Source organism: Echeneis naucrates, chromosome 7 (assembly GCF_900963305.1).
Source record: "Echeneis naucrates chromosome 7, fEcheNa1.1, whole genome shotgun sequence".
Taxonomy (NCBI): domain Eukaryota; kingdom Metazoa; phylum Chordata; class Actinopteri; order Carangiformes; family Echeneidae; genus Echeneis; species Echeneis naucrates.
The window spans coordinates 5,845,379-5,856,045 of NC_042517.1; the positions used below are offsets into that span (position 1 = coordinate 5,845,379).

The window sequence follows — 10,667 nt, forward strand, 5'->3', positions numbered from 1 at the left end:
TATTTCAGGCAGGGAAAAGCATGACTGCTGCTGCTGTTGCTGCTGCTGCTGCTGCTGCTGCTGGAGGAGGAACAAGGAGCTGCTGCTTTCTATCGGGTGTCATCAAAATCAAAATCAAATTTTGCCCGTAGATTTGGCCCACAGGGGCCACCGTACCAATCCGAAGCCGCGAGGAGCGCTGCCGGAGAGCGTTACTTGACTAACCCGGAAGTGAGTTTTACTGTAACCTGGAAGTTCTTTCATTTTAGCTGAAGAACGAGAGTCGTCTGCTTGTTTTTCCCATGATGACTGTGGACTACAACCACTAAACAAACTCTTTTTTTTCTCTCTCTGACCGGGAAAAAACATCCGTGCCACGCATAAAGACACTTGAAGGTACGTGCTGACTAAATCTAAACACCTCCGTGTTGTCTGTCCGCTTCGGTTGGACATTAAAAGGTATTTTAGCGTAGCGGCCTACCGAACTTTGTTTGTGACGGCTGGTCAGGAATATCTAAAAGGGCAGAGGGTAACACAAAGTCTTTTAGTTTAGGTAACGCATCGTGTTTTGTCTGTCTGATTTCGTTTTGCCTTCTGTGAGCAAGTCTGGGTAACGTTAACGTCAACAAATCCAGACGGCGAATACGGTGTGTATTTATTGTACATCGATTCACAGTGCCGTGTCAAATTATAGTTGAAATGGTCTTAAATAACAGAACAGTGTGGTTACTCAGCTTTTAATGAAACGACCACACATCAAAATCACCCCACATCTGTTCTCCACATCCACATAACTATCTTTGGCTTGCTAGCTACCGTAAGCCAGGTACCTAGCTCATTGCTAACCCGTTATGAATCACGGAAAACTGTTTATTACAGACTGTGTATTTTTATTATTGTATCTGGTCTCTTAATATGAGGTATCTCCTTTGGTCTGTATAAGTGTTAATCCTACATTTACTCTCCTGTTTACATAGACAACGTTTTAGTTGGCTAAACTAGCATAGCTAGCGGTATGTAGTCCAAACGGCCTCATGATAACAAACGTTACTCGTAATTATTTCACAGTTGAAAAGTGTACTTTTCAACGTATCCACCTGATGACCAATAGATGGCACATTTCGAAGTGCCAGCTGAACATATCTGCCATGCCCTTTTTATTGAAAAAAATGTTTATGGTGTAACGTGCAAATCTCTGATGTGTTGTTTATTTCATTCTCAGGGTTATTGTGTATTTCCTCATTAACTCTGTGTCTGAACGACTATGAGCCCTTCTGTTTAAATCAGAGGTGTCCAGCTCCGGTCCTGGAGGGACACTGTCCTGTATGCCTCAGATGTCACCCTGCTCCAACACACCTGATTCAAATGATCAGCTCGTCATCAAGCTCTGCTGAAGTCTGATCAGGAGTCACTCATTTGAATCAGGAAACACCCAGGAGCGGATTTGGACACCTCTGGTTTAAATACTCCCTAAAGCCATGACAGTGAGCCGGTACATTTGGTACCAGGACCCTGGAATTCAACCAACTACATTAACTTAAATGACATTGTTGTTTTAAGCTGAGACAAAAACCTGACAGGATGCTTATGATAAGAATCAACTCTCCCCCCTGACCAATTTACATAAGAGCTCTAATTTTATGTAAAAGTGTCTTAAAAATCAGTTTAAACCCTCCAAGGTTAATTACTTCATTCTCTCTTTCTCTCTATCTATCTAGCTTGAATTTATGTATATATGCATCTGACCTTGGCAGGGGTGGTTTGAGTTCTCTGTATCAAGCTATGATGGCCTCTGATGATAAACTCATAGATTTATATGTGATCCCTAACTTTGTACACGTAGCTATTTAGACAAGCAGAGTCAGCGGGAGTTGGCGGGGATTTGAGCATCCCTCATCACCATCGGTTCCTGAGATGACATCACAGCAACCTCAGCTCCCCAATGATGTTATTCCTCCCCAACTTGCCCAGAACTCCTCTGCTCAGCAGGCCAGGCCTCACATTCAGGCTAATCAGCTTCACTCAGGTCAGAGTGGTGCTACTGGGCCTCTGGAACACAGAGCACTGACAAGCAGGCCAGGTTGCTCCAGTGCATCAGTAGCCAGTGGGCAGGTGGCCAACAGGAATGTTTCTGCCTCTTGCATCAACTCCAGCTTATCCAGACGAGATGGTGGGTTTGAACCATGGCCTGAGGAAGCAGTGGACAACTCCCATGGGCTATACTCACTCCACCGCATGTTTGACATAGTTGGAGCCCAGCTAACCCATCGGGATGTTAGAGTACTGTCATTCCTCTTTGTTGATGTGATTGATGAGTACGAGCGTGGTGGCATCAGGAGTGGAAGGGATTTCCTGCTGGCCCTAGAGCGCCAGGGTCGCTGTGATGAGACCAACTTCCGGCATGTTCTCCAGCTTCTAAGGATTATCACCCGCCACGACCTTTTGCCTTATGTCACACTCAGGAAACGACAGGCTGGTAAGTAAAGCCGTGTTTTGTTGTGTTCGCATCAGGGTTGAAATAAAATTGAATAATCGACACTGTCTTAAATTGACAGTCTGGATGTTTTGCAGCATATTCCGAGTTTTGAGAACTATCTTGGTATGCCCAGATCTGGCTCCAAGGACTTACATTGATTTAAAGTCCAGAAGGGGCACTATGTTCTGCCAACACCTTTGAATGGTAGTCCATAGAGAAATAAACTGACTTGTGTTGGATGTTGGCCTGCACTGAAATCAAGATTTCCAGTTAACCTAGACACAATACCTATAGTTACTTGCAGATAGGAAAAATCCTCGGTGCCCCACACTGAACTGTAATGCTTTACCTGTAAGATCCATTTTTATGTTCATTATTTGTGATTTGAAAAATGCAATGATAATGTTAAAATCCAGTTAAAATTTTCAACCAGTTTCTTACTTTATGAATAGACTGCTTTTTTTTTAACTGTCCACCAAAAATCTCATGTAAACTTCAGAGAATACTCAGACACCTGACTGACTGAAATCTGGTGGTCAAAGATGCCTCAAAGAAGATGTATGTGACAGTTAGGTGTCGTTGGCTCAATCACAGTTTATTAAATGCGTATTTGAGACTTCTTGATCAAGGGTCAAAGTCCCGGTGACCACTCAAAATACCTTTTTGCCATTATCTGACTTCACACAGCAATGATGATCAAATTTCAATCAAATGGTCTGAATGCATTCTTTTTGCGAAGCTGGATGAAAAGCAACATAGTTACTAGTTTGGGTGGTGGAGGCAGACAACTGCAAGATGGTAATTCTGCCTACAGAAAAGGAGAAACCTACAGTCTCTACTCAGTTGCTGCTGCACAGCAGCTCAGACAAGTTTGAAAGAGTAAAACAAGACTTTCCAGTGAAATATGTGTTGGTTCTGTGGTGAGCAGCTCTGAGTTGTGGTGGTTGGGCCTTGCTGCTGGCTGGTACAGGGCATGGCGAGGACCCAGTGGAGTGAATCAATAACTGACAGACTCTGCCAAACAGAAATCTTGACAATACTGTTACATCCTTTGTAGATACTGCATGCAAACCCTTTTCTGGGTATGTGAAAAGGCCTCTAGCTGGCAGCCATTCGGTATATTTCGTGCATTGAATGGGGGGTTGAGGACTGCAGTGTGGAGATGAGATCCCCTCATTAGATATGGACTGCAAAGACAGGATAAGAAGTTAAATGATTTTAGCAGATAATGATGCAATGTTTGTCATTTCTTTTTCATTGAAAATGTTGAAAATGATGACAATGGGGTTTTTGTTTTGGTGTACCACACTACCATATTCTCTTTCTTACTACACGGAAAAATTCCGCTCACGCCACTTTTTGTAGCTCTTATAATTTCATTATTGCACTTGCACAATGTTGTTATGGCTGTCTGTGTGTGTCCCTTTTCAGCTTTTCCCTATTTGGGGTTGCAAGTAATTTTGACTTGCATGATTAGATTTGGCTACAGTTTTTACGCCGGACGCCCTTCCTGACCCAACCCTCCGAATTTATCCGGGCTTGGGACCAGCAAAAAATTTGTGTTAAAGTGCAATGCACATGCTAATAGTGTAGGAATTACATCCAGTAAGCGTTTGTAGTACTCTTTCGGTTGGAATATTAACTGTAGGTAAACGCAGCCAATGTAGTACTTTCAACTGACTTGTAGTTTGGGATGCGCAATATTGGATTTTTTGCTGATATTTTACAGCCAATTTATCCGCCTGCCAATACCTATATTTTTACACAATTGTAGGAATAAATGTGTTTACGCTATTACTGTAATTTTATATTGAAATTTTTCCAGAAAGGATGTTAGCTTCCTCTTTCCTGCTGCATGTAGGTCCACATGACATCATGTGGCACTACATGCTTGCACCACAAACTGGGAACATGGAGTCTTATTTGGGTGCTTTTTCAAGGAAGCTGATCCTTTATTTAATTATTTTAAAAACTGATGAAATAAATGGTTAATTTTTAAGCAAATATATAGGCCGATAACGTGCCAATAACATTGTGCATCCCTACTTATAGTGTTTATGAGGTATTTCCTCCCCTAATTCAATGACGATCATCATTGACATAAAAATCAACCGTTGTTTCAGTATGCCCAGACCCTGTGGACAAGTATCTAGAAGAGACATCAGTGCGCTATATTTCACCAAGAGGAGCAGCGCAGAGCAAGGACTCTGTTCCTCGCAAAAGATCAGGTTGGTGGATTGCCTAAAGGTGGTCAAGGTGTTTTTTTTTTTTTTTTTTTTTTTTCTTTCTCCACACACTATGAAACATAAATTTAACTAATGTCGTACCTAATGTCACTGTTTAGGTCCTCAGCCAGTCATTTGCTGTTCCCCGTCAGGATCTCATGTTGGCCCCCCTCGAACAAAGCCAGCTCCTCCTGTACCAAACCGCAAACGAAAGAGAAGTCATAATTCTGCCGACTGCAGAGAGAAGCAAACATGTGGTAAAAACCAGAATGGCATGTTTTTGTCTGAGCACAGTCCACTGATATTAATTTATGGAACGCTTATATGCTCTTAAGCAGCAGAACAGAGTCTTCATGTATGGACTGTCACAGTGGTGTGTGTGCATGCAAAGAAAACATGATGTGTAGCCATTCAGGTCAGACCTGGACTAAAATTAGCATACAGTGCCTTTTCGACATTAAAGTAAGTAATTTGGCAAAAAATTATTTTCATTGTTGCTGCTGTTTTGAGGGATTTACAGATTTGGGTCACAACAGTTCCTGAAAAATTTTTTTCTGTTTGCCTTGGACACCTGGTTTCCATTGACAATTCGGTTGAGACTGGATTCACTTAACTCCCCTGAGTTCCAGAGTAACTACAACTGTATTATGTGACCAAAGCACAGCATGACAAGTTTGTCTTAAGTGTTAAGTTGAAGCAGCATCTTACTTAATAAATCCTGTTTCCTGAGTCCCACACACTGGACCTACATATGAAGTGTTGTTGGTGTTTCTTCTTTAATTTGCTCCAGCCCTCATGTACATTATTAGTTGATGCTTGTTGTCCTCTTCTCTCAGATATTCGCCTCCGGGTTCGTGCTGAGTACTGCCAGCATGAGTCTGCACTTCAGGGCAACGTGTTCTCCAATAAACAAGAGGCGGTGGAGCGACAGTTTGAGCGCTTCAACCAGGCCAACACTATCCTCAAATCTCGGGACTTAGGCTCAATCATCTGTGACATCAAGTTCTCAGAGCTCACATACTTGGACGCCTTCTGGAGGGACTACATCAATGGATCTTTGCTCGAGGCCCTTAAAGGGGTGTTTATTACAGATTCCCTAAAACAGGCTGTGGGCCATGAGGCTATAAAACTGTTGGTCAACGTTGATGAGGAGGACTACCAGGCTGGGCGACGCAAACTGCTCTGTAATTTGGTCACAGGTGGCGGGAGCCCACCAGGATGCAGCAAACACTCTGTATCTTAGACACATTCTCAAGGTGGTCGCATATGAGAGAAGCGCTGCTGTGCCTCCCCTACAGAGTAAGATGTGTCATTTGAGGTGCCTCTGGAGTGTATGTCTGAAAGGAACTAAGGACTTCCAGCCACCCGTTGACTTCTTGAGAAAGAGCTAAGTTTATAGTTTATTTACTTGGCACCTCTAAGCGTAGCATGCAAAGTGATTGGGAGCTATGTTCGCAAAAATGATGCAGGTGATGCATACAGGCTGGCATTATTTTTTAATCCTAAACTGTTCATTTTCTTCAATGAGACGAGATCACTGATCTCACATGCATTGACTCTAACTAAACTCTTATTTCTGGTGTGTTAGCTCATTGAAAAACTTTTGTTAACGCTAATACTCCTGTTTAAAAGTGGAGTTATTTTCAATCCAGGAAACCTGCTTAACGCTGATGAGTTACTCCCAGTGGGAGTTGTACCTTATTGTTAAACTGGTTCTTTTTTTTTTCTTCTTTTTTTTTTTTTTTTTTTTTGCTGTTGTTCATTACAGACTGACAGGTTTAACCCAAGGAGAGATTTCTCTGTGTTGCTTCATCATTTGCTGTTGCTTTGGGTTTGTAAATCACTGCCAGTCTCAGCTTCAGCTAGTAATGCTGGACCTCTGCTCACTTCCCCTCTCACTAATGTTCACTTGTGATATAACTGAATTTTGAAACATTTGAAATGACATTTAATAATAAATTAACAGAAAGAGAAAATCATAGCTAGCGTGTGGAACGTCAATTCAGCTGTGCAGGTAGTAGAATGTCTGCCACGTGAGGTCAGCTTGGTGTTGTAGAGTTTAAGATGTTTCACCCATTTAGAGTCAAAGTCCTCAGCTGTCTTACCTGTGGATACTATTGTCTTTTGGTGGCTAAGGGTGTAGTTGGTCTTCACATGCCCCTGCCTGTGGCCTCTCCACAGGATGTGATTAAGAAAAAGAGGATGGACCAACATAATAATAATAATAATAATAAATAGGTTTATCATAGATCTTGAACATGATATTCCTCTAGCTGCACCCATTTTACTCAAATGCAAGTTTACCAAAATGGGAATTTCTTTATGATTTGGATCAACAGGAGATATTTACTTTGGTGGATTCCTGTGACTAGTAAATGTTGACATGTTTACTGATGGATTTCATTTCATGCAGCCATAAAATGCACTTCATTAACCTCTGTAGTTGTTGGACAACACCCAGAACAGCCTGACCTCTAGCTACCATAAATCCAATGAAGTGTTGGAGACTAAAGACAGTTGCTCAAATCAACAGGAAAGCCTCATGCAAGGCTCTAAGAGAGGCTGCACAATCACGCTACAACTTTTCCCCCTGAAATGTTGTTATCCTTGAAATTCTATCTCTCTACATGTGACATGGCACTTATTGAATGGTTATGATTTGAGAAACACTTCTACAGGCCCTGAACAGTTTTTATTTGGCTTCATTGTGAATTGAGACCTGGCTGGAATGGCCACTGGTGTCATGGCAGCAATATATTTGTTTAACATTTAACAAATTCCTCAGTTGTGGCATGAATGAAGTGCGATCACTGTTGGACAACATCTGCTTCTGAGTTAAAGAAAACTCACAGTACCTCAGTTTGGAAATGTTTGATATTGGTGATAAATATCAGAGAAGTGAAGTATTAGCGTAATGCTATTTTAAAATGAAATTATTTTTCATTTGCTACCGAAGCAGATTAGCGAGTGCCATTTTAGAGGAGTTCCAGTTTGAATGCCTGTGATCCTAATATTTGACATGTTCTGTGTCTCGGCAAGAAGACACAAGATCATATTCAGTAGCATAAAATTTTACTTTGTCAGCAAAGTATGATATGAGGTGGTTCTTGACTGTCCATGACTATCCAGTCCTGACATCTTGGTCTCCTTACTAGCTGCATTACAAATGTACATCTGTCTTCTTGCCAAATCTTTGTGATCTGACTTTGTCTCTGGTTTTAAAATGTAATTGTCCAGTTTACCATCAGTTTGTTCACTGGTGGACTGTTTTTATGTTCCCTATTAAAGGTTCAGTGTATGTATTTACCAAATATATAAAGATGCCCTATCTTATATTTGCTCTCATACCATCCATGGTACATATGAGAACATGCAAGTCATGGTTGAATGGAGCTACACAGAGCAGGCCTGCATTTTATATTTTCACCCCAGTGGAATTTCATGAGGTTGAAAGTTAGTATCTATTATATAGGTTTGTGTTTATTATGTTGATTGTATCTTAGTTGTTAAATGCAGCTGTGTTTTAAGCAAATTTGCATGTAACCTGTTATGATCGCCTGAAGTCTCATAGAAACTCACACTGCTAACATTTTGTAAATAACTTGGATGTCTGATTTTATTACGCTAATTTAGCATTTCTGAGAAAATCAGTAAGTATGACTGTTAATAAATGAGATGGATGGGTTTTGTTCAAGTCCCAATCCTGTTTATTTTTTTAATATCATGACACGTACGGAAATGAATTGGCAAGAAAATACACAGTGGAGATTTCAACAGCTTTCTGCTTCTAATTGTGGCCTGACCTTGTCAGTGACACAGAGCCTGTGTTCTTGGTTTAGGCGTGAGAAGTGCATCTCATTTCTCTTTTCAGTGTGTCCTCATTCCCTGTACCTGCTTCTTTCTTCACAGCTCGTCAGATTCACAGCGTGAGGATGATCCACAATGAAGGCAAAATCCGGCCATCAGGTCCTTGCTGACAGTTTATTTGTGCCATTAATGTTCTTGCAGAGACTGAATGTAATGAATGTGGGTGTGAACAATATTCCTTGTTTTGATCACATACACTAAAATGAAATGATAAAAGATCTGGTGGTTCCTGATAACCCTTTTACCAATAAAAGTGAACTGAGGTCTGCTCCCAGGCAGCGTGAGCCATCTTAGTACAAAATGGATCAAACAGATTGCTGTGAACAATGAGGAGTTTTCACAGATGGTTTTACACGTTCTTAAATTGGTCAGTTGTGGTCTTTTTTTTTTTTTTTTTTCTGTGCAGGAGAGCCGGAGTGATCTCCATGAGGGACATCAGTGGTGCGTCACAGCAGTAGGAGACCTGGGGTGAAGTGTATAAAACTATATGTAGGTATAGCTTTTTTAGACACAAAGCAGCAAACATCCATACTGCCTTTTCATCAGCTTTTTCTCTCACCATGCTCACAATTTACTATGCAGTCAGGCCCATGAATATTTGGACAACATTTTCCCCATTTCAGCTCTGCACCCCTACAGTGGATTTGAAATGAAACAATCAAGAGGCGCTTTAAGTGCAGACTTTCAGCTTTATTTGAGTGTATTTACATCCAAAGCAGGTAAACTTTGCAGGCCACCTTTTTAATGGACTAAAAGTAATTGAACTATTGGAAGCTCAGCTGATCCACAGCCAGGTATGTGTTATTACGAGGAGCAGACAAAAGGTCCAGAGTTTGTTTCAAGTGTGGTGTTTGGAATTTGGTCAACTCTCATGAAATCTAAAGAGCCTGCAGTATCAGTGAAGGAAGCCTGAAGAATCAAAACAAACTCAGAGAGAGCAACACATTTTGTGTGGCCAAATTGACTAAATGGTACGTTCTTAACATAAATGAACGCACTGGTGAGCTGAACAATGCCAAAAGACCCAGATGATCGTGGATGACAGAAGAATCCTTTCCTTGGTCAAGAAAAAGCCCTTCACAACATCTGGCCATACCAAAAAGACTCTCCAGTAGATTGGCATGTCAAAGTTAATGGGAGAAGACTGTATGTTCTACAATAGCCAAGTCAATCACCTGACCTGAATCCAACTGAATGCATTTCATCCACTGGAGACAAAACTGAAAGGGGAAAAAAAAAAAATTAAAGAACAAGCAGGAAATGGAGACAGCTGCAGTCCGGGCTTAGCAGAGCATCACCCAGGATGACACCCAGCTCCTGCTGATGTCTACAGCTGTCATTGACTGCAAAGGATTTGGAGTATTAAAAGTGACAAAAAGGTGGAGTGCACATAAAATGTGTTGTAATCCCTGCACTGTTCACCTGATTTGGATGTAAATGCCATCAAATGAAACGCTGAAAGTCTGCACTTAAAGCACAATGTCATTTCAAATCCACTGTGGTGGTGCACAGGGCTGAAATGCTAAAAACTGTGTCAATGTCCAAATATTTATGGTCCTGATTTTAAATACTTGAACTTAAAGAGCAAAGTGTTGACACTTAATGATCAGACAACATTATCAGACAAAATATTCAGATAGAGGTCACACACAATCCAGCTGGTTCTCCACCCAAAACCACAGGAGTCCTTGTCTCTGCATGTTCAAATCAGACCAGCAACATAACACAGTAAAATCAGATAAAATTAATCCAAACACCAAAATTAACATTGTACGACATGCCTGTTGCCATTAAAGTGAAAAGGTTACATCACACTATAATGTTGAATTGCATTTAAGTGCAATAAGTTCCTCTGTGTGTAGATTGTTTAGTGACCAAGCTGGATTTAATGCAACAATTTGCTTGTTCGGTTGATTGAAAAAGTGTTTCCAATGACAACAAATATGTTGCAAGAGTAGAAACTGATATTATGAGGTGGCAGTGCAAAGATGAAGAGTGACAGTACAGTGGCTCAGTAAATGGCAGTGGGGCCTTGTTGATGGGGAAAAACATCCCAGATTCTTCATGGCTTCTGCTTTTTCAGAAGGAGACGACAGTGTGACGCTTGATCATCTGTACTT

The 10,667-nt window shown here is 41.1% G+C and overlaps 1 protein-coding gene across 1 annotated transcript; it reads left to right on the forward strand.

Annotated features, from left to right (window-relative positions):
* The first annotated feature begins 251 nt into the window (after nt 1-251).
* On the forward strand, nt 252-8,374 carry dedd (death effector domain containing). The gene is made up of 5 exons (XM_029507324.1): nt 252-375; nt 1,823-2,455; nt 4,579-4,683; nt 4,800-4,937; nt 5,517-8,374. Exons 2-5 carry the CDS (start codon nt 1,894-1,896, stop codon nt 5,921-5,923), a joined length of 1,212 nt encoding a protein of 403 aa, XP_029363184.1. The 5' UTR covers nt 252-375; nt 1,823-1,893; the 3' UTR covers nt 5,924-8,374.
* Nucleotides 8,375-10,667: the final 2,293 nt, after the last annotated feature.

Coding starts and splice junctions, on each gene's coding strand:
- dedd (XM_029507324.1), top strand. CDS start 1,894: ATGACATCACAGCAACCTCAGCTCCCCAATGATGTTATTCCTCCCCAA. Junction 2,456..4,578: donor ACTCAGGAAACGACAGGCTG/GTAAGTAAAGCC, acceptor CCGTTGTTTCAG/TATGCCCAGACCCTGTGGAC. Junction 4,938..5,516: donor CAGAGAGAAGCAAACATGTG/GTAAAAACCAGA, acceptor CTCTTCTCTCAG/ATATTCGCCTCCGGGTTCGT.